Below are 27,023 nucleotides of genomic sequence, written 5' to 3'. Positions count from 1 at the left end.
TATAATGTGTGGGGATCGCAGTAACGTGACCGATACCATGAGTTTGTGTGATTTTTTTGTGTAAGTGAAGGAAGCTATGAAGTAATACAACAATGTTTGTGCACTAATGAAAGCCCCATTTCACTTCTTTTTACGGATATTTTTTTCTTGCAGAAATTCTGTATGCTCTTTCCTGCTTGTCATTTTTGCTGCTCTGTTATCAATGTCATTTGTCATAGAAAAGCCTCCAGGGAATCAAATTGCATTCCAGGCGGCTCTAACAGCAATACGGTTAATACACGATACAGCTAGCATTTATCTCTGATGGACAGTGATCATTGGCAATACCGACTGCCTATTCTCCCTGTTCTGTTTGCTTGATGCAGTGCTTAGTGGACTGCTAAGTGTTGGGACACATCCAGACACACATACATGATACAGGAGGTTCCAAACTCTATAATCTTTGAAAAAGAAATATTTCATTTTCTTAGGCTTCAATTCATCATTTGCATTCTGACTTTGTTTTTACATTCAAAACCTACAAGAAACAAAATGAGCAAAAACCCTGCTGTAACTAAATAATTAAAAAGCAAAAGTGCATTTAAATATCACAGGGTTTTAGTAATACTGTTTTTGATCAAAAATAGCTTAAAAGCCATCCCACTGTTGACAAGGTGACTCTGATCGGGACGGTCCTACACTGCCTAATATTAAAAACCTTACCATGTGTCAGAATGGATCTCAGGGTGTGAATAAGGGCAGACAAAAGGACCAGGTCCCAACCTATGGACACCAGCCTAGGGAAGCCTTTAAATGTAATTTCCTGCACAGGAGAGGGAGGCCACACCCCAGCTTGCACAGAATGCAAAAATACAAAGAAAAAACACAAAAATTGAACTTGGTTTAAGTTGTTACACATACAGCACAGAAATGCATGCTCACATTGGCCACAAAGCATACAAAACCTACAAGAAGCAAGATGAGCAAAAACTCTGCGGTAACTACCTTATTTTTTGCTTTATAAGACGCACCTGATTATAAGACGCACCCCCAAATTTGGTGATGAAAAAGACAAAAAAAAATGTAATGTTAAATGGGGGTCTGTCTTATAATACCAGTGTCCGTCTTACAAATCATATAAATGTCCCTCATCCTGGTTTCTATATAACCCCCATCCTGGCACATGGCCCCCCCTGTGCTGGCACATTGCCCCCCTGTGCTGCTGGCACACTGCCCCCATCTCATCCTAGATATGGCCCCCCATAACTATAAGCCCCCCTGCTGGCACGCACATGGCCCCCCAGTTGCTACATGCCCCCCTGCAGGCATGCACATGGCCCCCCAGTCACTACATGCCCCCCTGCAGGCACACACATAGCCCCCCAGTCACTACATGCCCCCCTGCAGGCACACACATGGCCCCCCCAGTCACTACATGCCCCCTGCAGGCACACACATGGCCCCCCGGTCACTACATGCCCCCTGCAGGCACTCACATGCCCCCCAGTCTCTACATGCCCCCCTGCAGGCACTCACATGCCCCCCAGTCTCTACATGCCCCCCTGCAGGCACACACATGGCCCCCCTAGTCACTACATGCCCCTGCAGGTACACACATATCCCCCCAGTCACTACATGCCCCCTGCAGGCACACACATGGCCCCCCAGTCACTACATGGCCCCCCCAGTCACTACATGCCCCCTGCAGGCACACACATGGCCCCCAGTCACTACATGCCCCCCTGCAGGCACACATGGCCCCCCAGTCACTCATTGCCCCCCTGCTGGCACACACATGGCCCCCCCAGTCACTACATTCCCCCTGCAGGCACACACATGGCCCCCCAGTCACTACATGCCCCCCTGCAGGCACACACATGGCCCCCAGTCAATACATGCCCCCCTGCATGCACACACATGGCCCCTCTAGTCACTACATGCCCCCCTGCAGGCACACACATGGCCCCCCAGTCACTACATGCCCCCCTGCAGGCACACACATGGCCTCCCAGTCATTACATGCCCCCCTTTAGGCACACACATGGCCCCCCCAGTCACTCCATGCCCTCCTGCTGGCAGGCACATGATAAAATAACAAACACTTAACTCACCGTCCGATGATAGCTCCATGCTTCCAGCTCCTCGGTTGCACTTCCTGTTTCCCAGGAATCAGATCGTGTGACCTGGGCACACAGTGATGACATCACTGTGCTATGCCGATCACATGATCGGATATGGGCACAGACACAGGAAGAGCCAAGGAGGAACTGGGAGCACGGAGCCATCATCGGAAGGTGAGTTAAGTGTTATTTTATCATGTGCGTGCCTGCAGGGGGGCATGTAGTGACTGGGGGGGCCATGTGTGTGCCTGCAGGGGGGGCATATTCATGATGGTAGGAGGGGAGTGCAGGCACATGTAATATGCACTGCTCCCCTGTCAAGCAACTCGGTGCGGTTTCAGCACCGAGGTGATGGACAGCGGGTGCAGTGAATATCACATGAGGCTAATGAGCGGGAGCACAGGACCTCTTTCTGTCTCTGCAGCCCCCAGCCTGCCCACTCCAGCCCCTGACACCACTTCAGAGCCACCTCCCCTCCTCTACAGCACATCACACAGATTCGGATTATAAGACGCACCCCCCACTTTCCCCAAAAATTTTGGGGAACAAAAGTGCATCTTATAATCCGAAAAATACGGTAAATAACTAGTTACTTATATGCTCATCTTGTTTCTTGTAGGTTTTGTATGCTTTATGGCCAATGTGAACATGTGTTTCTGTGCCTCATGCATACCAACTTAAACCAAGCTAAATTTTTGTGTTTTTTTTGTTTTTACATTGGCAGATCTTGCTCCAAATTTATCAAAATGGCGCACGATGCTTAAAAAATTTGGACCAAATGCAAAGATCCTTTTTTTGCACTTTTTTTTTTTTTTTTTTTTATAAAAAGCTGCATGACCTTTTCAACAATCTTTACAATGCCGCATGTTAGTCTTTAACTCCAGAAAAATAGACAGCTTTTTCTACTTTATCAAATGATGAATTAGCCATGAATATCTGGATAACCAAAACCACACTAACAAAGCAAACATAAAAAAAAATTAAAAATGGTGCAAAAGCCATAATGAATTTGGCAAAAAAAATGAAAATACCTAAAAATCAAATTAGTTCAAAATGTTATGAGGACTTCTCCACAGTTGCACTTTTTCCCTGGAATTTTCTCATCCTTTTATGCAAACATGTCACCAGACCACTTCACCACAGATAACATATGCTGCATATTATATTGCATATGATCACGGCCTAAGTCTACAGCCACACTATCACACTATCGGTATTTTGTCAGTATTGTACCTCAGTATTTGTAAGCCAAAACCAGGAGTTGGTGAACAATTGAGAACTGATGACATGTTTTTATTCTACTTTTCTTCTGATTGTCCCACGCATGATTTTGGCTTACAACACTGATGTAAAATACTGACCAAATACTGAACGTGTGAACGTGTCCATATAATATTCCATTGAATGAAACCTGTCACAATTTCTTGTTGTTTTGCAAATTCATGAGAAGACAGAGGTTTTTACGGCGTACACCTATCTGGGTTCATTCACTCTATGACTAACGTCTTAAGCCCTTATGCTACATTCACACGATTGGTGAGTTATTGATATTGCAGATTTTCTGCACCCAGTAAGTAAAATGGGTTACTTGCATGTTTTCGAAAATACGCAATGTAAAAAACTCATCTTGGGGAACATAGCTTGAAAGGTTTTTCCCTTTTAGTATATGAATGTCCCCAGTTGTAAGCTATTGTAAAGAAACACTACGCTGTACTTGAGTCCCGAGTCCCCTTGTCTCTGCCGATTCTCCAGTGTCTTATCAACGTCCATTGATAGCCAATCTGTATGCTCAGTGGCTCTGAAGGGGGCAATCCATATATATATATGTATATTGGCAGAACGGCTGAGCTCACTCATTGGCTGTCGATGTGATAGTGCCGCAGCCAATGCCAGACACCATGATCAGCAGCGGACACTGGGTGTTGGAACCAAGGGAGGTGAGAAAAGCGCCGTTCATTTTATTATAATAACCTGCAACCAGGGACATTAATTTACTGAGAGGGAGCAACCTCTTTAACCTTTTTGAATGCATTAGTTTTTCTTGCAATACCCATTTACCTGCATATATGCATTCCATACATTCTTGCACACAGAGTTTGAGCAACGCCAGACTTTTTGCACTGCTCATCTCAGGAAATCTTGATCCAAGAGAAAAGGAAAGGAGGGGCAAATCTGTAATTTGAAAAGAAAAATGCACAAGAAATCCTCCAAAACCAGTCCATGAGAATCAAGCCATGGAAATGAACTGTGCACACTGCTTACAATATGCATTCGGTTCGTGTTGTGCTATGATGTGTGGTAAGATTTCATGTGCAAAACATGGAAGATTTTATTTTTCCCACACATTCATTTAGAAGGTTTGAGAAAAAAAATGTTGGCATGTTTGAGAGGGACAGTTCGCTTAACAGCATGCGGTTACACAACGCTTCCCATGTGCACAAATCTAAAATCTCTTGTCTATTTTTCACGTTTTAGATATTTTCATTTTTAAGCTCTAGTTTCCTTTCTTTTTTTTAAGACTGAGTCTACCGACCCCTCTGTGTATCTGAGGCATAGAAAAAAGGACACGAGCAGCTTTAATAAAGAGCTCAGCCACACCAGGTAACGTATGTAGAAATGTCTCCCAGTGGGGTATTATGTACCGCTACCTTCATAGTTCATTGTTATATATGTTAGTTACACGGTGTTTGGTTTTTCCTATATCTTTCACAGCGTGCCAGAACAATCATCAAACACGTCTACTTTTTCTAAAAGAGAAATTTCATCAAAGCACTTTCTAAATTAAGCTCATTACTATAAACTCTTAACTTTTATGAACAGTACAGTTTATGCTGTACCATTCTATGCAGACACACTGCCATAGACACACAGACAAAGGACCACTTGTCGTCTACACCGTGTGGTTTAATCTAAAAGGCGTATTCCCATCTCCAAGATCCTCTCCCAATATGTAGTAGATGTACTAATAATAATATTAGCAAATACCTCCAATTAGAAAAGTAGTATAGTTTTTTTGATTCGCTATGTCTCTTTCCTCATGTGCATGCATTGCAAGATCTTAGGTATCCATGGTTACGACCACTAATATAGTGACAGCTAGATGCTAGTGGTCGTACTCATGGATACGTAAGGTCCTGCAATGCCTGCACATAAGTTTGATCCAACACTCCGATCAAGATGAAGCAAATCTGCGTGGTTTTGTGCCGATCACTTAGTCTGAGATAAAAATCGTACATGTGAACTACTCCAAAGACTATCATAGGTATGAGTGCTATGAATGAAAAACACAAATAGCACTCATATGGGAAAAACTGACGTGAATGAGTCCTAAAATGAATGTGTTCAAATCTGATGTAACTACAGCACAAATGCAAACAAACATTACGTTTTCCTACATATACAAATCTGAGGTTCTTAGCACATATTTCGATCAAACTTTGTGTGCCCACCTGCCACAGGAACACATCATTCATATGGGATCCTAGAATATACACGAGGAAATTTAACTCTCTTCTTTGAACTTAGGCCAATAAAATAATCTGAGGAAATATAGAAACCAGCTTTATTCCATAAAGGTTAAAAATAGTCTTGAACAGACCAGAGGAGTGCATGATCGAGACGTAGGAAGTCACCATCCTAACAGCTCAGCTTGTTAGAGTAAGGTGGTATTAGTCTTTTTATTCTTTTTCATTTGCATCATATATATTATAATAAGCCCTAGAGATATCACACGCCAAAGATTAGTGGAAGTAAACATCTGGTACGTTTAGATACAAATTTTTCACCAAAGAATCTGTAGAAAAATTTGCTTGTCATAGATTTTGTACAGATTTTCTCACATCAAGCCAGATATGTCACTCAAAGAAAGGATCACCAAGCTACTGTATGACTTGCCTAATTTGGACACATCATATGAAGAGAGCTATCATTGGAGAAGGACACCATGGTCGGAAGAATAGAAGGAACAAGGCAAAGAGAAAGACCAGCAACGCGAAGTTTGATACTATCAAGATAACGGCAGAGAAGACACTGTAATAATTTCTTTATTTAATCATGGAACAAGAGCTTCAGTGGGAGGATAGTGGAGGACTTCTGTGAATGATGACCGTTTCGCGCCATGTGCGCGAAACAGCCGTCGTTCACAGTAGTTCTCCACTGTTCTCCTGCTGAAGCTCTTGTTCCATAATTAAATAAAGGAAAGCTTTCAATCGAAGGGTGAGTGCTACCTTTTTTTTACTTTTGAGTTTACAATCACAAATGCTTCTTTTTGATATGATCCTGTACTCCGATGGCTGATTGTGTTTTGCTGACAGGCGAAATAGGTCAGTTATAGCTGCTTCAGCCATGGATTAAGTGCCGGTAATCTCTCTTCCATACATGTTTTCACTATAATAATTTCCTATTGCAAGGGAAAGGGCTGCAGATTGTGGTTCACTGCATTTTGTTGCAGATTTTTTTTAGTTTTGCTTACTGAGCCTATCTGGAATATGTAAACAAAACAAAAAAAAATGAATAGCTTAATAAGTCAATATGTCACGGCATAGAAATTATATATTTTATTGATCAAAAGAATTGGTGTGCAGTGAACATAACAATAAGAAGAGGGTACACATCAAAAAGATTAAGATTTTTTTTTTTACAAAGTTTGTGTATAGACAATATTGGGGGCGAAGGGAACTTGTTGTGTTATACAGTACATACAGCCGAAGATAGCTAATGGTAGGCTGTACACGAATGAGCTAGAGAACGAGCTATAATATAGTAAATGTAGACCGCATAATGCAAATACAAACTGTAATGATAAAGACCAAAAAAAAACAATAATGATTTTATAAGAGAGTGGAAGTATCACATAGAGTAGTACAAATAGTTGGTCGAAATGTACAATATAATGGGTAATATGTTCAGATATGGCAGGGACTCCCTTGAGATGTGCCCACCCCCATGCACATTTCAGAATTGCCTTTTTAGTTTAGATGAGCTTATCTGGACAATCTACACAAACCCTAGCATTACCTCATGCATGGCCGAGATCTTACTATAAAGAGGACATGTCAATTCTCCGAACCTGTCTGTCCTTACAGAGATGATCAAAAAGTTTCACCCTTTCCTGCCTGGTTCGACATCTTTGGTATGCAGTGGCGTCTGGATCAGGGTGGTGCAAAAGTCTTGGCCGAAAGTGGAGATACACTGGTGTGATCCAGAAAACAATTATACAGTATACGCATTATTGGAGAAATATAATCTGATGGGCAGTTAGTTAGCTAGAGATCCCAGTATGCTATGCAACATATTACAATAAATTGTAACAAAATCAACTGTGCATATATCTGCACACAGACTAGCAGTATATATCCATTCCCATAGTTTACAACTAAAGTGTACAAGCACCGTCGCAATCTTTTCGTTAATAGATACTAATATTTTGGGGCCTTTGTACTCTTTATTTTATTAAAGCCGAGAAAGTCATTTACCGAAAATGTCAAGGGTTTCTGGCTTTTAACAAAGTCTGTTTGTCTTTTAAGTTGATTGGCCTTTTTAGCTGAGGGTGTTTCATCCTTTGCATAGTGATTTTGGTTGATAGAGAAATAATTATAAAGGGTGATTTGCCTAAGGGAAACATTTTAAAGTCAGTTTTGGCATTTAAAGTCTCCCCTCCCAACTAGGATAACTACTAAAAAATATCGCAAAAATGGAAAAGCTCTAAATAACGAAGACTAGACCATCCAGAATAGCTAGATACATAAAAAATGTGAGGCACTTACAGAGCTGACATTGTTTTATCAAAAAGCTTAAAGTCTATCCAACCAAGATAGGGTGATCTCAATATAGATAATCCCTATCTCCAATGAGTCACCCTCTCCATGTGCCCACAGTTAGGGACCATCCATATTGAGGTCACCTTGGCTTTGTTTGATGACTTTTACGCCCATACTATTTGATTAGGTGTGCTGCCCATTTTTTGTGATACTTTTTGAATTTTGTGTACTTTTACATTGTTTTGTTTTTAATTTGAATTTATGAACTTGCTGGTCAATGAGGACTTTTGAGATTGGTAGCGATCTTGGAAATTTTGGTCAAAATATCGACTGATACCTCTGGCATTTTGAACATTTTATTTATCTAATTACATATTTTTTCAATTCTATGCAGTTGGGCCGTTTGGTGTTGACTGTCTGGTCTAATAGTGTGGGCATGACTAATAGCCTGTAAGTCAGTCACTGTACACTACACGTATCTGCGTGACTGGCGCCCTGTACAAGCCTTATCCATATGCATTTAGGATACTAGGCAACCACCCCTCATGGATGATAGGTGTATGAGTGGTTCAGTAGCGTAGGTACCAGGTGGGTAGAGGGGGCTGTCACCTCGGGCCCCGTGCTCTGAGGGGGCCCACCCATTGCTAGGCTACAGTAACTGTATCAGCGTGCGCAGCATGTAGATACAGTTAGATTCTCCCTGCACTACCGTAAAATGTTTCTCCTTGCACTGCCACCCGGTCGCTATGGGGCCCCTGAGCAAGCGGGATGGCCGGTGCCAGCATTTGGTCCCTGGCACCTGCTGTGGGCCCCCCCTCATCATTGCAGGTTCAACTGTGTCAGCTACATGCCGATACTGCTGACCGCATTGATGAGAGAAGGAGCGTTATGCTCCCTTTTCCCATCATCCGCCTGTCAGCATCTGATGTCCCTGACGCAGACACTGACAGCAGGCGCGATGACGTCACTATTCGGCACTTGCTGTCCGGAGATGTGCGGGAGCTTGGAACAGTGGAGGAACCAGAAGGAAGAGAGGTGAGTATTGTATTTATTAATTTTTTATGGAGGTACATTATACTATAGAGACCTAAGTGGTTACGTTTATTAGAGTCTGCCTATGGGGGGCTGCATTATATTAGAGTCTGCTTATAGGGGGTTGCATTATATTAGAGTCTGCCTATGGGGGGCTGCATTATATTTGAGTCTGCCTATGGGGGGCTCTGTTATACTATACAGTTTGCCTGTGGGGGCTGCATTATATTAGAATCTGATTATATTTGAGTCTTCCTATGGGGGGACTGCACTGTACTATAGAATCTGCCTATGAGGGTTTTGCACTATACTATAGAGTCTGCCTATTGGGGGTGCATTATACCATATAGAGTCTACTTATGGGGGTGCATTATTCTATATAGAGTCTGCTTATAGGGGGGTGCATTATACTATATATTAAGTTTGCCTATGGGGACTGCATTATACTATAGAGTGTGCCTGTTGGGAGTGCATTATACTACAGAGTCTGCCAATGGGGAGTGCATTATACTACAGAGTCTGCCTATGGGAAGTGCATTATACTACAGAGTCTGCCTATGGGGAGTGCATCATACTATATAGAGTCTGCCTATGGGAAGTGAATTATACTGTATAGAGTCTATATATGGGGAGTGCATTATATAATATAGAGGCCTATGAGGAGTGCATTAAACTATATGGAGGCCTAATGGGAGTGCATTATACTATATTGAGGACTATCTGGTGTATTATACTATATGGAGGCCATCTAGGGGGGCATCATTCAGAGTGGAGATTACAGTGACGGGGTCATCATACAGTGTTGGAGCCATCAGACAGTTTGGGAGATACTAAGAGGTCAGTATATATACAGTGAGGGGGCATTATACTGTGTATAGAGTAGCTGTACAGGGGGGAGACTCGGGACTTTATTAAATGTAAAGTGGACACTTATTGTTACAGGGGAACTCAGGTTACTGTGACTGTCAAAGGGGCAAACAGGTCACTATTACTTTCTAGGGGACAAAATGTGGGCACTTGCACCCGGCATTACGATATTCTAGAGGGTTCTGTCACCGTCCAAGTATTCAACATTTTTATAATTTATCTAGGTACGGGAACTGAAGGTAAGCTAATCTAATTTGCAGATGATGCAAAGCTAGGAGGGATAACACTAGAGAAGACAGAAAGCATTCAGAAGGCTCTAGATAAGCTTAAATAATGGACAACATCTAATAGAATAGTATTTAACATGGAAAAATGCAAGATTCTACATTTGGGCAAGAAAAACAAAAATTAAATCTACAGAATGTGAAGAATAGACTAAGCAAAAACACGTGTGAAAAAGACTTGGGTATACTAATAGATTACAGAGTTCACGAGTCAAAAGTGTGATGTAGCAGCAAAAAAGCAGTTCTCAGATGTATTAAGAGAATCATATAGTCTAGATCCCATGAAGTAATTATTCCCCTCTACTCCTCCTTGGTCAGGCCTTATCTGGAATACTGTGTCCAGTTCGGGGCACCATGTTTAAAAAAGACATTGAAAATCTGGAGCAAGTTCAGAGAAGAGCTACCAGAATGGTGAGCAGACTTGAAAATATGTCCTACAAGGATCAATTAAAGGATCTGGGAATGTTTAGCTTGCAAAAAAAGAAGACGAAGAGGAGACTTCACAGCTGTCCACAAATATCTGAAGGGATGTCACAGTGTAGAGAGATCATCCTTATTATCATTTGCACATGGACAAGACGAGAAGCATTGGAATGAAACTGAAAGGGAGAAGATACAGATTTGATATTAGAAAAAACTTTTTGACAGTGAGGGTGATCAATGAGTGGAACAGACTACCATGAGAGGTGGTGAGTTCTCATTCAATGAAAGTCTTCAAACAGAGGCTCTACCTGAGATCAGTGAATCCTGCGCTGCATTGAGCATTGGGTTGGATACAAAAATATTTGAGGTCCCTTCCAACTCTAACATTCCATGTTTCTATGATCAGAACAATTGAAAAAATCTTCCACTTGTGTGTTGGAGTTTTCATACCAAAAAGTGGGGATACAATTCACCTTCTAATTATAAAGGGAATATGTCATCAAATTTTTGCTTGGACTGCATGGCTGCAGACTTGCTTTAGGCAGGTAGGCAGCAGGGAGCCAACCATCAGTCAGCATGACATCAGCAGTAACGTCCCGTCAACAGAGCAGAGTGGAAGAGAAGAAGCTGCTCTGTCGATGTGATGTTGCCAGAAGCCGCATAATCACTGCAGGAGATTGCTATGTGCAAGCAGAGATCGGCATTGGGTGCAACAAGCAGGTAGTTAGCAACCAAATAAACTCTTTAAGTCCCATCTTTTCCCGTATAGTTATCAAGTTAGAAAATAAAAATTGAAGCAAATGTTCTAAAACAAACAAAATAAACACTACAAACTTCTTTACCCTGCTGATCTAACATTGTTTCTGCAGTAGTCTTCCCTGTTTTTGCTAGCAGTGAGCTAGTGATCAGTGCAGCGAATCCATGGTCTTGGCCATCACTTGTCCTCCTATTCTGGCACCACTGCCTGTACTGAGCGATGATGTCGGTATGATGACGATGAAGAAATGTGGGGTGTTGTGTTATATATAAAATTACAAAAGTGGTTAGGATGTAAGGATAGATAGAAAATGCATTTTAGATGCCAGACAGCCCCTTTTAATGTTATAATATTTTATTATACAACCCCTGGCAAAAATTATGGAATCACCGGCCTTGCAGGATATTCATTCAGATCAATGTTCAAAGCAGATCACAGACATGGCACAAACCTAAAGTAATTTCAAATGGCAACTTTCTGGCTTTAAGAAACACTAAAAGAAATCAAGAACAAAAAATTTGGTATTCAGTAATGGTTACCTTTTTTAAGCATAGGGGAAAAATTATGGAATCACTCAATTCTGAGGAAAAAATTATGGAGTCACCCTGTAAATTTTCATATCCAAAAATAACACCTGCATCAAATTAGATCTGCTCGTTAGTCTGCATCTAAAAAGAAGTGATCACACCTTGGAGAGCTGTTGCACCAAGTGGACTGACATGAATCATTGCACCAACACGAGAGATGTCAATTGAAACAAAGGAGAGGATTATCAAACTCTTAAAAGAGGGTAAATCATCACACAATGTTGCAAAAGATGTTGGTTGTTGACAGTCAGCTGTGTCTAAAATCTGGACCAAATACAAACAACATGGGAAGGTTGTTAAAGGCAAACATACTGGTAGACCAAGGAAGACATCAAAGAATCAAGACCAGAAACTTCAAGCAATATGTTTGCAAAACAGGAAATGCACAGCAAAACAAATGAGGAATGAATGGGTGGAACCTGGAGTCAACGTCTGTGACCGAACTGTAAGAAACCGCCTAAAGGAAATGAGATTTGCATTCAGAAAAGCTAAACGAAAGCCATCATTAACACATAAACAGAAAAAAACAAGGTTACAATGGGCTAAGGAAAAGCAATCGTGGACTGTGCATGACTGGATGAAAGTCATATTCAGTGATGAATCGCGAATCTGCATTGGGCAAGGTGATGATGCTGGAACTTTTGTTTGGTGCCATTCCAATGAGATTTATAAAGATGACTGCCTGAAGTGAACATGCAAATTTCCACAGTCATTGATGATATGGGGCTGCATGTCAGGTAAAGGCACTGAGGAGATGGCTGTCATTACATCTTCAATAAATGCACAAGTTTATGTTGATATTTTGGACACTTTTCTTATCCCATCAATTGAAAGGATGTTTGGGGATGATGAAATCATTTTTCAAGATGATAATGCATCCTGCCATAGAGCAAAAACTGTGAAAACATTCCTTGAAAAAAGACACATAAGCGCCCTCTCTCCTCTTGAAGTGGGCGTAACGCTACTCATACCACACAGGGTGAGGGTAAACTGTGTGGAAATACTTTACTGAACCACAAACCAGGTCGATAACACATAGAACAGTCTCAGCAAGAGACCCAAGATGGTGCCTATTGCGGAGTCTCACCCTTCCGCTGACTCGCTGAGATAATAGCAGCTGTTACTTCAGATCTTCCAGGTTCAAATACCCCACCTGTGGCACGCACACAGAGGAGGTAACAACAAGCATATGAAGATGACAGTCCTTTCAGGTACAAGGCCAGTTGACCAGAGGGTCATAACCTGTCTTCTACGAACATCTCCATGGAGCCAAGCGACTGATAGTTCCCAGTCCTGGCTTTCTCCAAACGTATCCATGGTTCAGCTATGGTCAGTGAAGCAAATCTGTATTCTTCCAGCTAGGGCCAAGGTCCCCTAAGCTGGCATCCTATAGAATGACAAATCTGTGTCCATCGTGATGGAGCCATTATGTATTGGCTGCTGTCCTGTAGATACTCTCTGGATGTCTCTGCTGAATCTCTGGCTGTGTCTGTCTCCTACAGAGGCAAATACACTTTTTATGACTAACAAGTGTCAATCCAGCAGTCACAAATGAGGGGAAGAATAGTGAAAGCCAACTCACATTGTTTGATTATTTAATCTATTTGCATAGTTTTTCCTCCTCTGTTTATAATGCCAACAAACTGGCTGGTATGGACAATGTATAATTAGCATATCAGCAAACATCACTAGTCATCAAGGATAAGAGCACAATTTGTTACATCAAATGTCAACTTATAAGTCAATATTACAAGCTTACACAATCAAAAGTCTGTTTTCTTGACCCACCAGAAAGAAACACACAAATTCAAAAATCAGCATTTAAATAAGTCTGTTGTTTCTGGCTTGCGAAAAATAGACGTCTGGTTAATTAAGATACGATGCTGTGTCTCCACAACTACCCCGTGGTATATTTGCCTTCAGTATTTAATTGCTCTCTCATTTACATGTTCTAAGCTTTCCCTTGTAATTCAAGTGACCAATGTCTTATTTCTGAGCAGAAATGCTGGATCATCAATCAGTTTCTTGTAGGACAGCTGGCACCTGTCCTGTGAGAAAGACCAGCCACTTGGAAGACTGCTTACTTGCTATGAGTAACTAAATGATGTAGAGCTGATGTAGAAACACAAGGAACTGACCACACATTTTGTCAATAAATGTTCTGTTCTGGATTTTGCGGAGACTGGAGCAGACAGTAAATTCATGTTACTTTGCAAAACATTTGATTTTAATTCTCATAACGTAATTGAAGCCTAATTATACTAAGGGGCACTCTATTTTTCACTAAGAGTACCTGACTCACTCGTGCTTCTAATGTTGTCATATCAGTTGCCAAGGAGACCCAAAAAAATCATTGCAATTTTGCTGGAAGGCAAAAATCAATTTACTCCAAACATTTTTTACAATTATTTTCTCTATTTTATACTCAAAGGACAGTGTTCTTATACTGGGACCAGTGACTCACATTAATTAGACAGCAATTGTAGCAAGATATACGTAATGAACTGCACAATTCTATGAGCCATATTGTGTATTTTACGTGGGATAATGAATGACAACTGCTGTTTGTCTATAGATCAGGTAAGAGTATAACATTTCAACTGCTCTTCAATTTAGTTGTATTATCAGCATGTCAAGGAAAATCCTAAGTAATAAAAATGCATCTGAAAACTATAGATTTTTTACCTCTCAGTTTCCATCATAGTTTCAGTAATGGATGTAAGTAGTATTTTACATGATTAACCCCTTAGTGACTGAGCCAATTTTGACAGTAATGACCAAGCCAAATTTTACTATTCTGACCAGTGTCAATTTATGTGGTTATAACTCTGGAATGCTTTAACGGATCTCACAGATTCTGAGACTGTTTTCGTGACATATCTTTGCACCGTCAAGGTTGAAAACCAATTATCCCCCTGACATGGATTATTGCTTGGGACACAACGCCGGACAGGTATGGTATATTGTTGTTTTTTATTTTACTTTTATTGCTGGAGATCGAGGGCTTCGCTGGAATTAGGCGTAATAATAAAAAAGGAAAACTGTGTTTAGTGTTATTTCAAATAAAAGACTTTATTCTTGATGTGTCTTTATTTACCATACAACTATAGGATTAGTAATGGATTGGTGTCTTATAGACGCTTCTCCATTACTAAGCTGTGGGCTTAATGTCACCTGACTATATAAAGATGACATCAACTCGACAACTATTACCCCACTTGCCACCGCTACAGGGCAAGTGGGAAGAGCTGGGCAAAGTGACAGAATTGGCGCATCTAATAGATGTGCCTTTTCTGGGCATCTGGGGGGGGTCAATATCCATGGCCCCTTACCAGCCTGAGAATACCAGCCCCCAGCTGTGAGCTTTAGCAAGGCTGGTTGTCAAAAATGGAGGGGACCACACACCGTTTTTTTAAATTATTCATTTAAATAATTAAAAAATATGGCCTGGGGACCCCCTCTATTCTTGAAATCCAACCTTGCTGAAGCTGAAATGATTTTTGGACGCTTTTTAATTTCTGACAGGGCAGCACGTGTATCTCTCTTCTATCCCACAATAAATGCAAGGAGAGAAGAGAGAGGCACAGCCCAAGCGCTGCGATATTTCCAAATATTAGGGGCTTTTGATCACTGTGATAGGGTCTATCACAGTAATAAAAAGCCAGCAGCCAATGAGAATATTCTTGGTTGCTGGGTGCAGGCAGGCAGATCTTGGCAGGGGCACTGCGCTTGCGCCAGCCATTTTATTTCTGAAGAAGGAAGGAGGGGACTGGGGGACAGGAGATCACTTATCTGGTACCTAAGGTACCATGGGGAGCTTGGGCGATCCCATTTCTCTCCTCACTGATGTGTCAGATCATATCAGAGAAGAGACTAATGGATTTTAAATCAGCCTTTTTTATGTGATTGCCATTATTCTGTGAATAACGGCTTTTATGTGACTGGGGATGGTAAAAACCGACCAGAATCATGTTCTCTGGAGTCTCAGCAACTCCATCGGTGCTGAGGTATAAGGCCACTTAATTGCCACCGTTAAAAGGCGTATCAGCGGTGGTTAAGGGGGTTGTCCAAGACTATTTTTTTTTGCTGTGGGCAATTGCTTGTCAGATTTTAGGCCTATAGTAAAATAATAATCCTGATCAATCTCTTTAAAAATGTAAAATACTACTTACATCCATTAATGAAACTGACAGGCAGGTAGTTTATAACAGAGGCAACTGCCTGCCTGTTCTACCCGATGCCAGCTCAGAGCAGTCACTGGCCACTCCGGCTGGCGATTCAGCTGCTCCAGCACGTTGGTTCTTGTATACAGGGGTGTTCACATGGGATGTTTTGAGAGAGTGCTGGCCAACCTGCCTAATCCAATAGTATAGGTGTGACTAATAGGCTGAGAACCAGACACTATGCATTACCTACATTGAACAGCGCCCTGTACAGGCCTCTATTGTGCAAATGTATACTAAGCAGTCACCCCCTCCATGAACTGGTAGGTTGTGAGTGCTGTCTATTTAGTATTTTGCACCTGTGTTTTGCAACATCTTTGCTATATGGGTTGGCTGCATCCTGTAGTGCATTTGTTCAGAGCCCTGGGCAGGTAAGCGGTGCTGCCCTTTTTCAGCTGTACTTTTGGAGGAATTTTAGTCCTCTTTTTTGGCTTTGCTATTAAGTCCACATCAATAGAGCAGTTCTTCTTTCGGGCTGCTCTGTCGACAGAGCGTGACTGCCGACATCCTGCTGATTGACAACTGGCTTCTCCTAGCTAGACAGCAGGGAGCTGGCTGTCAACCAGCATGACGTAAGCAGTCACACCATGTCAGCAAAGCAGAGCAAAAGAGAAGCCACTGCTCTGTTGACACGACATCAGCTGAAATCGCTGAAGTGACGGCAGGAGCATTTTGTGACCAATCTGTACCTGCCTTTAAATTATTAGGCCCCTGATAAAAAAAAATTAAATAGTCCTGGATAACCCATTTTAGAGTCTGTCAGCCCACACTGATATTTTTTCAATTATTGTTTTTTATACCATTTAATGGAAAACAAAAAAATTAATCCACCAGTCACAAAACAATCAAGAGAATGAAAACTTTAAAATGATATATAAAAGGAGTATATGTGTATTCACTGTGTGACTATATCTTGATTCTCTGTTGTATTGATTATATAATGATTATTATATAATGATTGCAATGGATTCATATGAATATAGATAGATTGTTTCCAGGGCTGAAATGATGCACAAGTTAATGCAGTCCATTCTTACTTTAAAGTCTGTAAAGACTTTTCTAGGTTACTTTAAGGCAGTTGCTATTGCTTAGCTTGCAGCTATCAAGACTTTCATAAAATTATTTAGGCTATGTTCCCACATTACATAAATACTGATTATTATTTTTTTCACTGTATTTGTTTGTGTAAATAAAATCTGCCATATTTAACTGTCCAAGCAAAGTGGATCTGATTTCATTGAAACTTACCATTAGGACAAGAATTATTTTAACAATCACGCATGTTTTAACATTTTATGGTGCGAGGCTGCAGGCCATGGGCTTTTGGTAAATGTCGGCTGTGAGCAGAGGCCCCGCAATTCCCCTTAATTTCCCTGCAGTGAGCACACATTGAGAGCCCAGTATCCAGGTCACCCCCTTGCCCCTCTCCTGCCTCCCAGCCTTCTGCAGCAGCAACTCTGCCTCCTGTGACAATGCTCCACTGCAGCTGGTAAGCTACATTCGTATTATAAGACATGTGTGTCTTAAATCCGAAAAATACTGTAAGTGCACAAATATCTCAAAAGTTCTTTTATGGGCTGCAAGGGCTATTCCCTATTTTATCCATCATCAATTAAGCAGGTAAAAGATGTGGCGCTGATTCCAGGTGTGGTTTTTGCATTTAGAAGCTGTTGCTGTGAACTCACAACATGCGGTCAAAGGAGCTCTCAATGAAAGAGAAACATATCATCATTAGGCTGAAATGGAAGAGAAACTGACCATCATTATGCTGAAAAAAAAGAAGAAAACCATCAAAGAGATAGAAGGAATGTTAGGAGTGGCCAAATCAACAGTTTGGTACATTCTGTAGGGCTTTATCCCCTTTGCACCAGTCTGTCATTGTCAGTTTGCTCACTGTAATTTATATTTGTATTTTGTATGTAACTTTCTTTCATGTACTTCACCATGCAATCAATAGTTCTCTAAAAATAAATAATAATAATTCTATAAAAAAAACGCGCACTGATGAGCTTTGGCCTGCACATCCACAGAAGACGGTAGTGGTGGATGATCGAAGAATCCTTTCCACAATGAAGAAAAATCCCTGCACAGCATCTACGAAGTGAGGAACACTCTCCAGGAAATTGGTGTTTCAGTATCTAAGTCTACCATAAATGAAAGACTTCATGAGAGCAAATATAGAGCGTTCACCACAAGGTGCAAACCATTAAGGGGAGTCTGTTACCTACTTTTTCGTATATAAGGGTACTGTCACACTATACGATTTACCAACGATCACGACCAGCGATACGACCTGGCCGTGATCGTTGGTAAGTGGTTGTGTGGTCACTGGGGAGCTGTCACACAGACAGCTCTCCAGCGACCAACGATGCCGAAGGCCCCGGGTAACCAGGGTATACATCGGGTTACTAAGCGCAGGGCCGCGCTTAGTAACCCAATGTTTACCGTGGTTACCAGCGTAAAAGTAAAAAAAACCAAACAGTACATACTTACATTCCGGTGTCTGTCCCCCGGCGTTCTGCTTCTCTCCACTGTGTCTGCGCCAGCCGGAAAGCACAGCGGTGACGTCACCGCTGTGCTCGCTTTCCGGCCGGCCGGCGCTCACAGTGCAGAGAAGCAGAACGCCGGGGGACAGACACCGGAATGTAAGTATGTACTGTTTGTTTTTTACTTTTACGCTGGTAACCACGGTAAACATCGGGTTACTAAGCGGGGCCCTGCGCTTAGTAACCCGATGTTTACCCTGGTTACAAGCGAACGCATCGCTGGATCGCTGTCACACACAACGATCCAGCGATGACAGCGGGAGATCCAGCGACGAAAGAAAGTTCCAAACGATCTGCTACGACGTACGATTCTCAGCAGGATCCCTGATCGCTGCTGCATGTCAGACACAGCGATATCGTATGGATATCGCTGGAACGTCACGGATCGTACCGTCGTAGCGACAAAAGTGCCACTGTGTGACAGTACCCTTAGCTTCGGCCACCACTATCAGGGGCTTATCTACAGCATTCTGTAATGCTGTAGATAAGCCCCCGATGTAACCTGAAAGATAAGAAAAACAAGTTATACTCACCTGGGGGGGGGGCGGTCCGGTCCAATGGGCGTCCGGGTCCGGCGCCTCCCATATTCATGCGATGACGTCCTCTTCCTTGCTTCTCTCGCGGCCAGGAAAGGTCTGAGAAGCCCAGCGCCTGCACACTGCAGTACTTTATGCTTCCCTCAACAGGGCAGATAAAGAACGCCTGCGCAGGAGCCGTGACAGAATCAAGGAAGAGGACATCATTGTATGAAGGTGGGAGGCGCCACACCACGACGCCCATCGAACCGCCCCCTGTGAGTATAATATAACTTCTTTTTCTTATCTTTCAGGTTACATTGGGGGCTTATATACAGAATTACAGAATGCTGTAAATAAGCCCCTAATGGCGGTGGCCGCAGCTTATATATGAAAAACTAGGTGACAGATTCCCTTTAACCAGTCTTAAAAATAGAAATGCCAGATAAATCTTTGCCAACATCTAAAAAAGCCAGCCTGGTTCCAAAAAGCATTCTTTGGACAGATGAAACTAAGATGAATCTGCAATAATGATGACTAGGGTTGAGCGACCTTTAGTTTTTTAGGGTCGAGTCGGGTTTTGTGAAACCCGACTGTCTTAAAAGTCGAGTCGAGTGAAATCGGCCGACCACAGTGGAAACTCGGGTTTCGGCCGAAACACGAAACCCAGTGAAGATTTTTTTTTTTTTAAATCTCTCTCTCTCTCTCTCTCTCTCTCTCTCTCTCTCTCTCTCTCTCTCTCTCTCTCTCTCTCTCTCTCTCTCTCTCTCTCTCTCTCTCTCTCTCTCGGGGAAGGCGTCATTCAAAACGCGACTTTGGCGCCAAGATCGCGTACCGCATGGCCGACCCCACGCTGGGGTCGGGTCGGGTTTCATGAGACGCCGACTTTGCCAAAAGTCGGCGACTTATGAAAATGACCGATCCGTTTCGCTCAACCCTAATGATGACAAGAGCATAGAGAAGGCTTGGAATGGCTCGTGATCCAAAGCATCCTTTGTAAAATATAGTGAAGACAGTGTGATGGCATGGGCATTCATGGCTTCCAATGGCACTGAGTCACTAGTGTTTATTGATGATGTGACTGAATACAGAAGCAGCAGGATGATTTCTGAAGTGTACAGTGCCATACTTTCTGGCCAGATTCAACCAAATGCAGCAAGATTGATTGGACGGCGCTTCCCAGAACAGACGGACAATGACCCAAAACATACCACAAAAGCAATCTAGCAGTTTTTAGGGCAAAGAAGTGGAATATTCCGCAATGACCGTGTCAATCACCAGATTTCTACCACATCCAGCAGCATTTCACATGCTTAAGACAAAACTTAAGGCAGAAAGACCCACAAACAAGCAACAACTGAAGTCATGTGCAGAAAAGGCCTGGCAAAGCATCACAAAGGAGGAAACCCAGTGTGTGGTGACGTCCATGGCTTCCATACTTCAGTCATTGCCTCCAGAGGATTCTTCACAAAGTATTGAAGATAAACATTTTATTTACAGTAAAGTTAATTTGGCCAATTACTTTTGAGCCCCTGAAATGAGGAGGTTTTGTAAAAAATTGGTTGTAATTTCTAAATGTTTCACAGGATATTTTTATTCAACTCCTGTAATTAACTTGAAAGTCTACACATCTCATTCGTTTCATTTTAAATAAAAAATAGTGACATGCAGAGCCCTAATCACGAAAGTTTGGTCACTGTCCAGATAGTTTTGGATCCAACCATATGCCCACTGTCTAAAGACAGTGTTGTTGAACTGTCTTTTTTCGATGCAATTTTTTCTCTTTAGTTTTCTATAGATAGCCTGGAAAACACGAATGGCAAAACACAGTGGGAAAACGCAGTTGCAATTAAGTGCAGAGTGAATTATGTTCTATACTAATAAAAATGCTGCTTTATCCTTAAAGAGAGTCTGTAAGCAGATTTGTGCTATGTAATCTGACAGCAGCATGAGGTAGGGACAGAGAATTTGATTCGAACAATGTGTCACCTCACCAGTATTAGTTTAGTTCAGCAGTTGTGATAGTCATCATTTTCCCTGCTACAGATTTGGCAGAGCCCAGCTATTGAGCTGAATTTCACCCTGCCCACACCGCTGATTTCTGTGCACAATGCATGACAACAGAGAGCTACTTGTGTAGGACTAGGAGGCACAAGGCCTGTTGATAAAACACTTGTATTGAAATGGCAAAACACAGCCTAGTACTTGACATATCACTGGAATCAGGCTCTTTCCCCCTATATCATGGTGCTCTCAGCTTACATAGAAAAAACCTGCTGACAGATTCCCTTCAAGGAGTTTTTTCACTTTCATTTTATCCTCATGGAAGCAGTGATCTTGAGCATCTCACCTAGCCAACTCAGATCTCATACTTTGTACTGATGAGGGGCAATGGCCCAAAACACTTTCTGCAAATTGAGATTCTGGTTTGACTTTTATCCTAAGTCATATTACAAGGTTCGTTAAAGAATCAATATTAACTTTTAGGATTGCTGTCTCCAATAGGTGGTGCTAGAGTTCTAGTCCTCTTCCTCTCTGAAGAAACAATTTGCATATTTAATTTCCCAGAGGAGCGTGCATGGCTTATAAGTCTCCTCACTCTGATATGCCAGGCTTGGCTTGTCACTCTTCTCAAGGAGAAACGTTATCCCTCAACCCCTTAATGACTAGAGGTATTATTGGTTTTGCATTTAAATTTTTGCTCTCCTTCTTCCCAGAGCCATAACTTTTATTTTTTTGTCAATATGGCCATGTGAGAGCTTGTTTTTTGCCAGATAAGTTGTTTTTTTGAGTGACACCATTGGTTTTAACATTTTGTGTACTGGAAAACAGAAAACAAATTCCACGTGCGGTGAAACTGCAAAAAAAGTGCAATCCCACAGTTGGTTTTTTTTTTTTTTTTTTTTTTTAACCATGTTCACTAAATGCTAAAACTGACCTGCCATTATTACTTGCCAGTTCCGAGACACCAAACATGTATAAGTTCTGATGTCAGAGACTGACAGCGGCATTTAACGGGCTAACAGCCGCTGGTGGGTTGGCGATTCCACCCACGGCTGTTAGAGGAACATGTCAGCTGTTCAAAACAGCTGACTCGTGCCGGAAAAGATGTGGGTTCAGTGCTGAAGCCCACATCAAAGGGAGGGAGTCCAACATCGATGAACATTTACACCCAATGTCAGAAAGGGGTTAGGCAAATCAGATCTCATAATTTGCCCTGGTGAGGGGCAACATATAAAAATGTGTCTGCAAATTGAGATTCTGGTTTGGCTTTAGTCCTAAGTCATATTGCAAGGCTTGTTACAGAGTCAATATTAACTAGTCCTCTTCTTCTCTGAAGAGACAATTTGCAAATTTAAAGATACCATAAACCTAATATTTTTCAAATGTGCCTCTCTTGACCTAGAATCCTACAAATGTAAAGGTAAGTTAGTGTCAGGACTCTGAACATTTTTTATTACCTTTTTGTGCATTACTGCCCTTTTCCAAGATGGCGTCTTTGGTCTCATGTGCACTGTGTCTTCCTGCTATAAAACTCCACCCCAGCCTTCAGTCTGTGCTAGAGTATTCTGCCTTGCATCCAGCTCCTGACCTCTGGTGACTCCCTGGCTATATACCTGCTCCTGTGAACCTGTGGGGTTATCCTGCTACTCTGCTCTGAGTTCCCGCTGCATACAACAGTTCCAGTAATCCTCCATCTGCTGCTCGTGTTTGCTTCCATCTGCATTTGCTGGACATGTAAGCTGTTTCTGCTCTGCAAGAACCTGAGACTATTACCCAGACCTCCCTGGTTGAGCTAAGATATTATTTGAACTGCCTTATAAGCATATCTATCTGTGTTGTGGACTAAGCAAGGACTTATTCATGTCAAGTATCCTCAAGAATAATTGTGCTTCATAGACTTTCTGCGTGATTGCATTTTCCTCTGAAGTTTCCTATAGACTGCTGAGCTGCATTTGATATTTGCACCAAGTGTTGTGGACTTGAGTTTCTCTCTGCACCTGTTTGAATCACCATGTGATAATATAGGCTTTACTACTTATAAAACTGTGTCCTGTAGTTGTCTTGTTCCACGCAAAGAGTCTCCTGAGTTATCCCCTATAATTATTACAGTTAGATTAGCACTAATTAAAAACATTCTTACACTGATGGGAGGGGTGTTCAGCCAAATACAGAGGCATTTACCTCTAACAGTATATTAATTTGAAGGTGAAATTTGTGACATCGATTGTAGGGGTGGTGTAGTCTCTGCTTTTTCCTGCACGCCTGGTATTCTTCTTACAACTGACAGTGCACTCTCTTACTGCCTCGTTATTGTGATCTCAGCCAGTGCAGGAGCACACTGTCACTATGCATATTACATAGTGATAAAAATCTAATGCGCATCCATTGAAATGACAACCGATGCATGCTCAGTATAGCAGGGACTAGCTTAGCATTTAAGACAGATGTCACAGATGATGCTTTGTTTCAAGGCTGGAGTAGAGACCGGCAGTGACTGCATCCTTTGGCTATCAGTCATGATCTGCTTAGTTTGTGGGATTAGGTAGTTCAGAGGTTAATCGGGATGGCCTCACTCTGTGATTCTAGGAGGCTTCTTATAGCCTCATTGTGGGGTCATTCCTCATCACTTATACTTTGACCCTCGGCCGAGTGTGTGTGACCCTGTGTCTGTGCTTTGTGCCTGTGCTACTTAATGCTTGTCTGGTTCTGATCTGGTTCTGTCCCCGTTAAGAGTTCTGCCTTTCCCTCCTGTACTGTGTTGCTATTTCCGTGTATTACTCCTTGCCTATGTTTTGACTTCTCTGCTCACCCTTCCTGTGCCGCACCACCCTCTCTGTGTATGACCCCCGTGTGTCCGACCTGAGTTCCCCTCTCCTCTACTCCAGGGTCCCTGTAGCATCCTACAGTCATTTCCAGCTGCAGGATGCTAAGCTCTGCCCCTGTGGTCACATGATCGCCGATCCTTCTGCTTCCTGCTATCGTCCCCTCTCATCACGCTGCTCAGGTCCCATCTGCCTGAGCTTTCCCCAAGGCATCTGACCCCGGGCTCTCCCGGAGGGTGGGTGAGTCATACTGCTCAGCCATGGCAGTTCGCAGTTGCTGACAGGATCCTGATACCATCTGCTGATGACTCGTTTGACTAGCGTTTTCAAATAGGAGCTAGTAAAAAAATACAGCAGTTAGAGTAGTGAGGGAATGGTAGGGACTTTTTAATTAAAGAAAATTACAAAGAGATTAGATTATGACATTAAAGAGATAGGCATTTAGTAAAATAGATTTTTGTTTTGGACCAGCCCTTTAATGAATGCTTTATTAAAAGCGTTTTGCTTTGCACTTGGGTAGTAAATATACAGTTAAAACTACCCCTGTAACCTTTAAGATTAGAGTTCACTGCTGGGTGACCTACCTGGGAAAATGTCTTTGGAGCATAGATATATGATGACCATGACCATTAAAATCCCTATGTAGTGCCTTAAACAATAGGCTTTGTAATTTTATGATTCATTTGCTGGATTTGTCTCCCTGTATCTACTCTAGACAGGCAGCTGGACAAGTCCGGAACAGAGGGTATGTATCTCTGAGGTTCTGGGCCTCCGTGTTATCAAACCTTGAAAGAAGACTCCAGCACTGATTGAGTGCCGAGAGGCTTGTTAAATGGAGCAACATGGGTCTAGGTTTCAGGAATGGCTGGTAAGAGATGGACGGGCCTGTCATTTCCATTCTCCAATCTGTAAGGTGCAGCTTGATTAAAAGGGCAGCTCACCTGCTCACAAGTGTTTGGAGGTGATAACACCTTTGGTGTGTGGTCTGTGTGTAGAGAGGGAAAGACCATTATACATGGACATTGTCTCTGCGGTGCCTAAATTGCTGTGTGAGTGGAAACTATCCCACACGTGCTGAGGTACTCTGCCCGCCATGAGAAAAAAAAGACTATTTATTTTGTGTTACATTTTGGCTGTGAGAGTTTATGAGAGTCAATAAACTTTATTCAGTTTTTACACCACAAATACCTGCCTATGGGAACCCTACCAGCTGCCAAAGAGTGCGAGTCCCTACACTACTTTTAGGACTTGTGAAAAAATCTGATGTAGTTTTAGGTCAAATATTTGAAGAAATATGGAAAGTTCCAAAGGGTTCCCAGACTTTATAGAACTACTGTATATTTACTGGCTCACTGTTTTATAATTAATATGTAGATTGTACACCGTAAAAGCTAATATCTACATATACAGTTGGAGTAGAAAGTGTCACGTGGAGAATTTCTCACAAACTGACGTGTTTTTCCTTGGCACCATTGCATTATAAGTTTTTATTAGTTCCAGACTCAAAATTGTGCTTGAAGACAATATTGTTTCTAAAGTCATTTGTATGCAAATATTTACCATGTCACATTTTATCCACAACCATAAGAGATATATACGCAGGAATGCAAAGAAAATAAATTTCGCCCCAAGGCAGTGAAAGTAATTTGAATTTTGAGATACTACCATGAGAAGATAAGCAACCTGGTGAGAATTAAAAAAAAAAGATGAGATATTATTTTAGGTGGAGGAATTAGCCGTAAGATAGGGCATTAAAAAAATGAAATGGATTGACTGCATATTTTATATTGTCACAGATAAAAGGGGAGTGACAAGATAAATACATGCGAATGCGATTAAGGTTTAAACAGCTCGCGTATTAATGCACTGTCTGTTTAATAGAAATACTTCCATGGCCCATTATATTCATCCTGTAATTTGCATTCCTTTAAAAGTATGAGTTTGAGGTGCTTTTTATTCTGCAACTACTTATGGGTACAATTATTAAAGGGATAATCCAAGTTTAAAATGAAAAAACTAATATAAAATATATGTATTCACTTGTGCCTAGAGCTGGATCTGTGATTGCCATTTAGCTCCAACCAGATGAGTAGAAAAGAGCTAAAAATCTAGAGTTAGTCCACAGCCATGAGTGGCGCTATTTTGTAATTCATTTTTTTATTTAAGGCTGAACATCCCCTTAAAGGGAACCTGTCACCAGTTTTGGCAGATATAAGATACGGCCATCACCTTTCAGGGCTTTTGTATATCTGCCCCCAACCCAACCTGTAAGAGAAGAAAAAGAACTTATTATACTCGCCTGGTGGGCGGTCCGGTCCGAGGGGTGCCGCTCATCTTGGTCCGCTGCCTCCCATCTTCCTAACAATGCCGTCCTCCTTCTTGGTTCATGTGGATGATTCTTCCCTGCGTCTTCCACAGAAGTTTCCTCAATATCGGTCTCCTGCGCAGCCATACTCATCTGCCCTGTTGGGGGCAGAGCAAAGTACTGCAGTGCGCAGGCAGTGGGAAAGGTTGGAGAGCCCCGTCGCCTGTGCACTGCAGTACTTTTCTCTGCCTTCAACAGGGCAAAGAAGTGTGCTTGCACAGGAGCGCAATGTCGGGGAGACTTCTCAGGATGACGAAGGTCTTTGACAAAAACTTATAGATTCAGTCATGTGGGTTATAAGTGTTTTTAGAGCCTTTCCCTAAGAGAAACACACCACTATAGATACATATGTGTTTTTTACCTGTGGATTTTCCCCATCTAATGCAATTTAATTGGGAAAATCTGTGTGTAAATGTCATCATATGCACAAGAGAAAATTACATGTTGCAGATGTGAAACATTCACTTGAGGTCAATTTACTTGGCGTAAAAAGCACAGGGGGCAGTAGATTTCTATAAACCCTATCCACTTTATTGGAACTGTAAGATGCTGTCTTTTTGACACAGCAAAAGTACGCAGAGTCAAAAACTCCCGAAAAACTAATTTTGGGAATTTGATCTAACAAAGCAACAAATCAAAGTACGCAATACGGGCTTGTTTATATGCTTATTTTTGCTGCGTTTTTTCCATTCATTTTTCAAGGGTAACAAATGCTTTACCTTACACTGTGTTCCAAATTA

At 41.9% G+C, this 27,023-nt stretch overlaps 1 protein-coding gene across 1 annotated transcript in view; it reads left to right on the top strand.

Annotated features, from left to right (window-relative positions):
• The window catches only part of CCDC60 (coiled-coil domain containing 60), a 329,554-nt gene that overhangs the window by 104,496 nt on the left and 198,035 nt on the right, over positions 1-27,023 (top strand). The window contains exon 3 of the mRNA XM_077292073.1: positions 4,618-4,700. Within this exon, the coding sequence (XP_077148188.1) occupies positions 4,618-4,700 (83 nt within the window). The remainder of the gene's footprint in view (positions 1-4,617; positions 4,701-27,023) is intronic.

Source organism: Ranitomeya variabilis, chromosome 1 (genome assembly GCF_051348905.1).
Source record: "Ranitomeya variabilis isolate aRanVar5 chromosome 1, aRanVar5.hap1, whole genome shotgun sequence".
Taxonomy (NCBI): Eukaryota; Metazoa; Chordata; class Amphibia; order Anura; family Dendrobatidae; genus Ranitomeya; species Ranitomeya variabilis.
The sequence above is the reverse complement of the archived record's forward strand: the minus strand, read 5'-3'. Positions and strand labels throughout refer to the sequence as shown.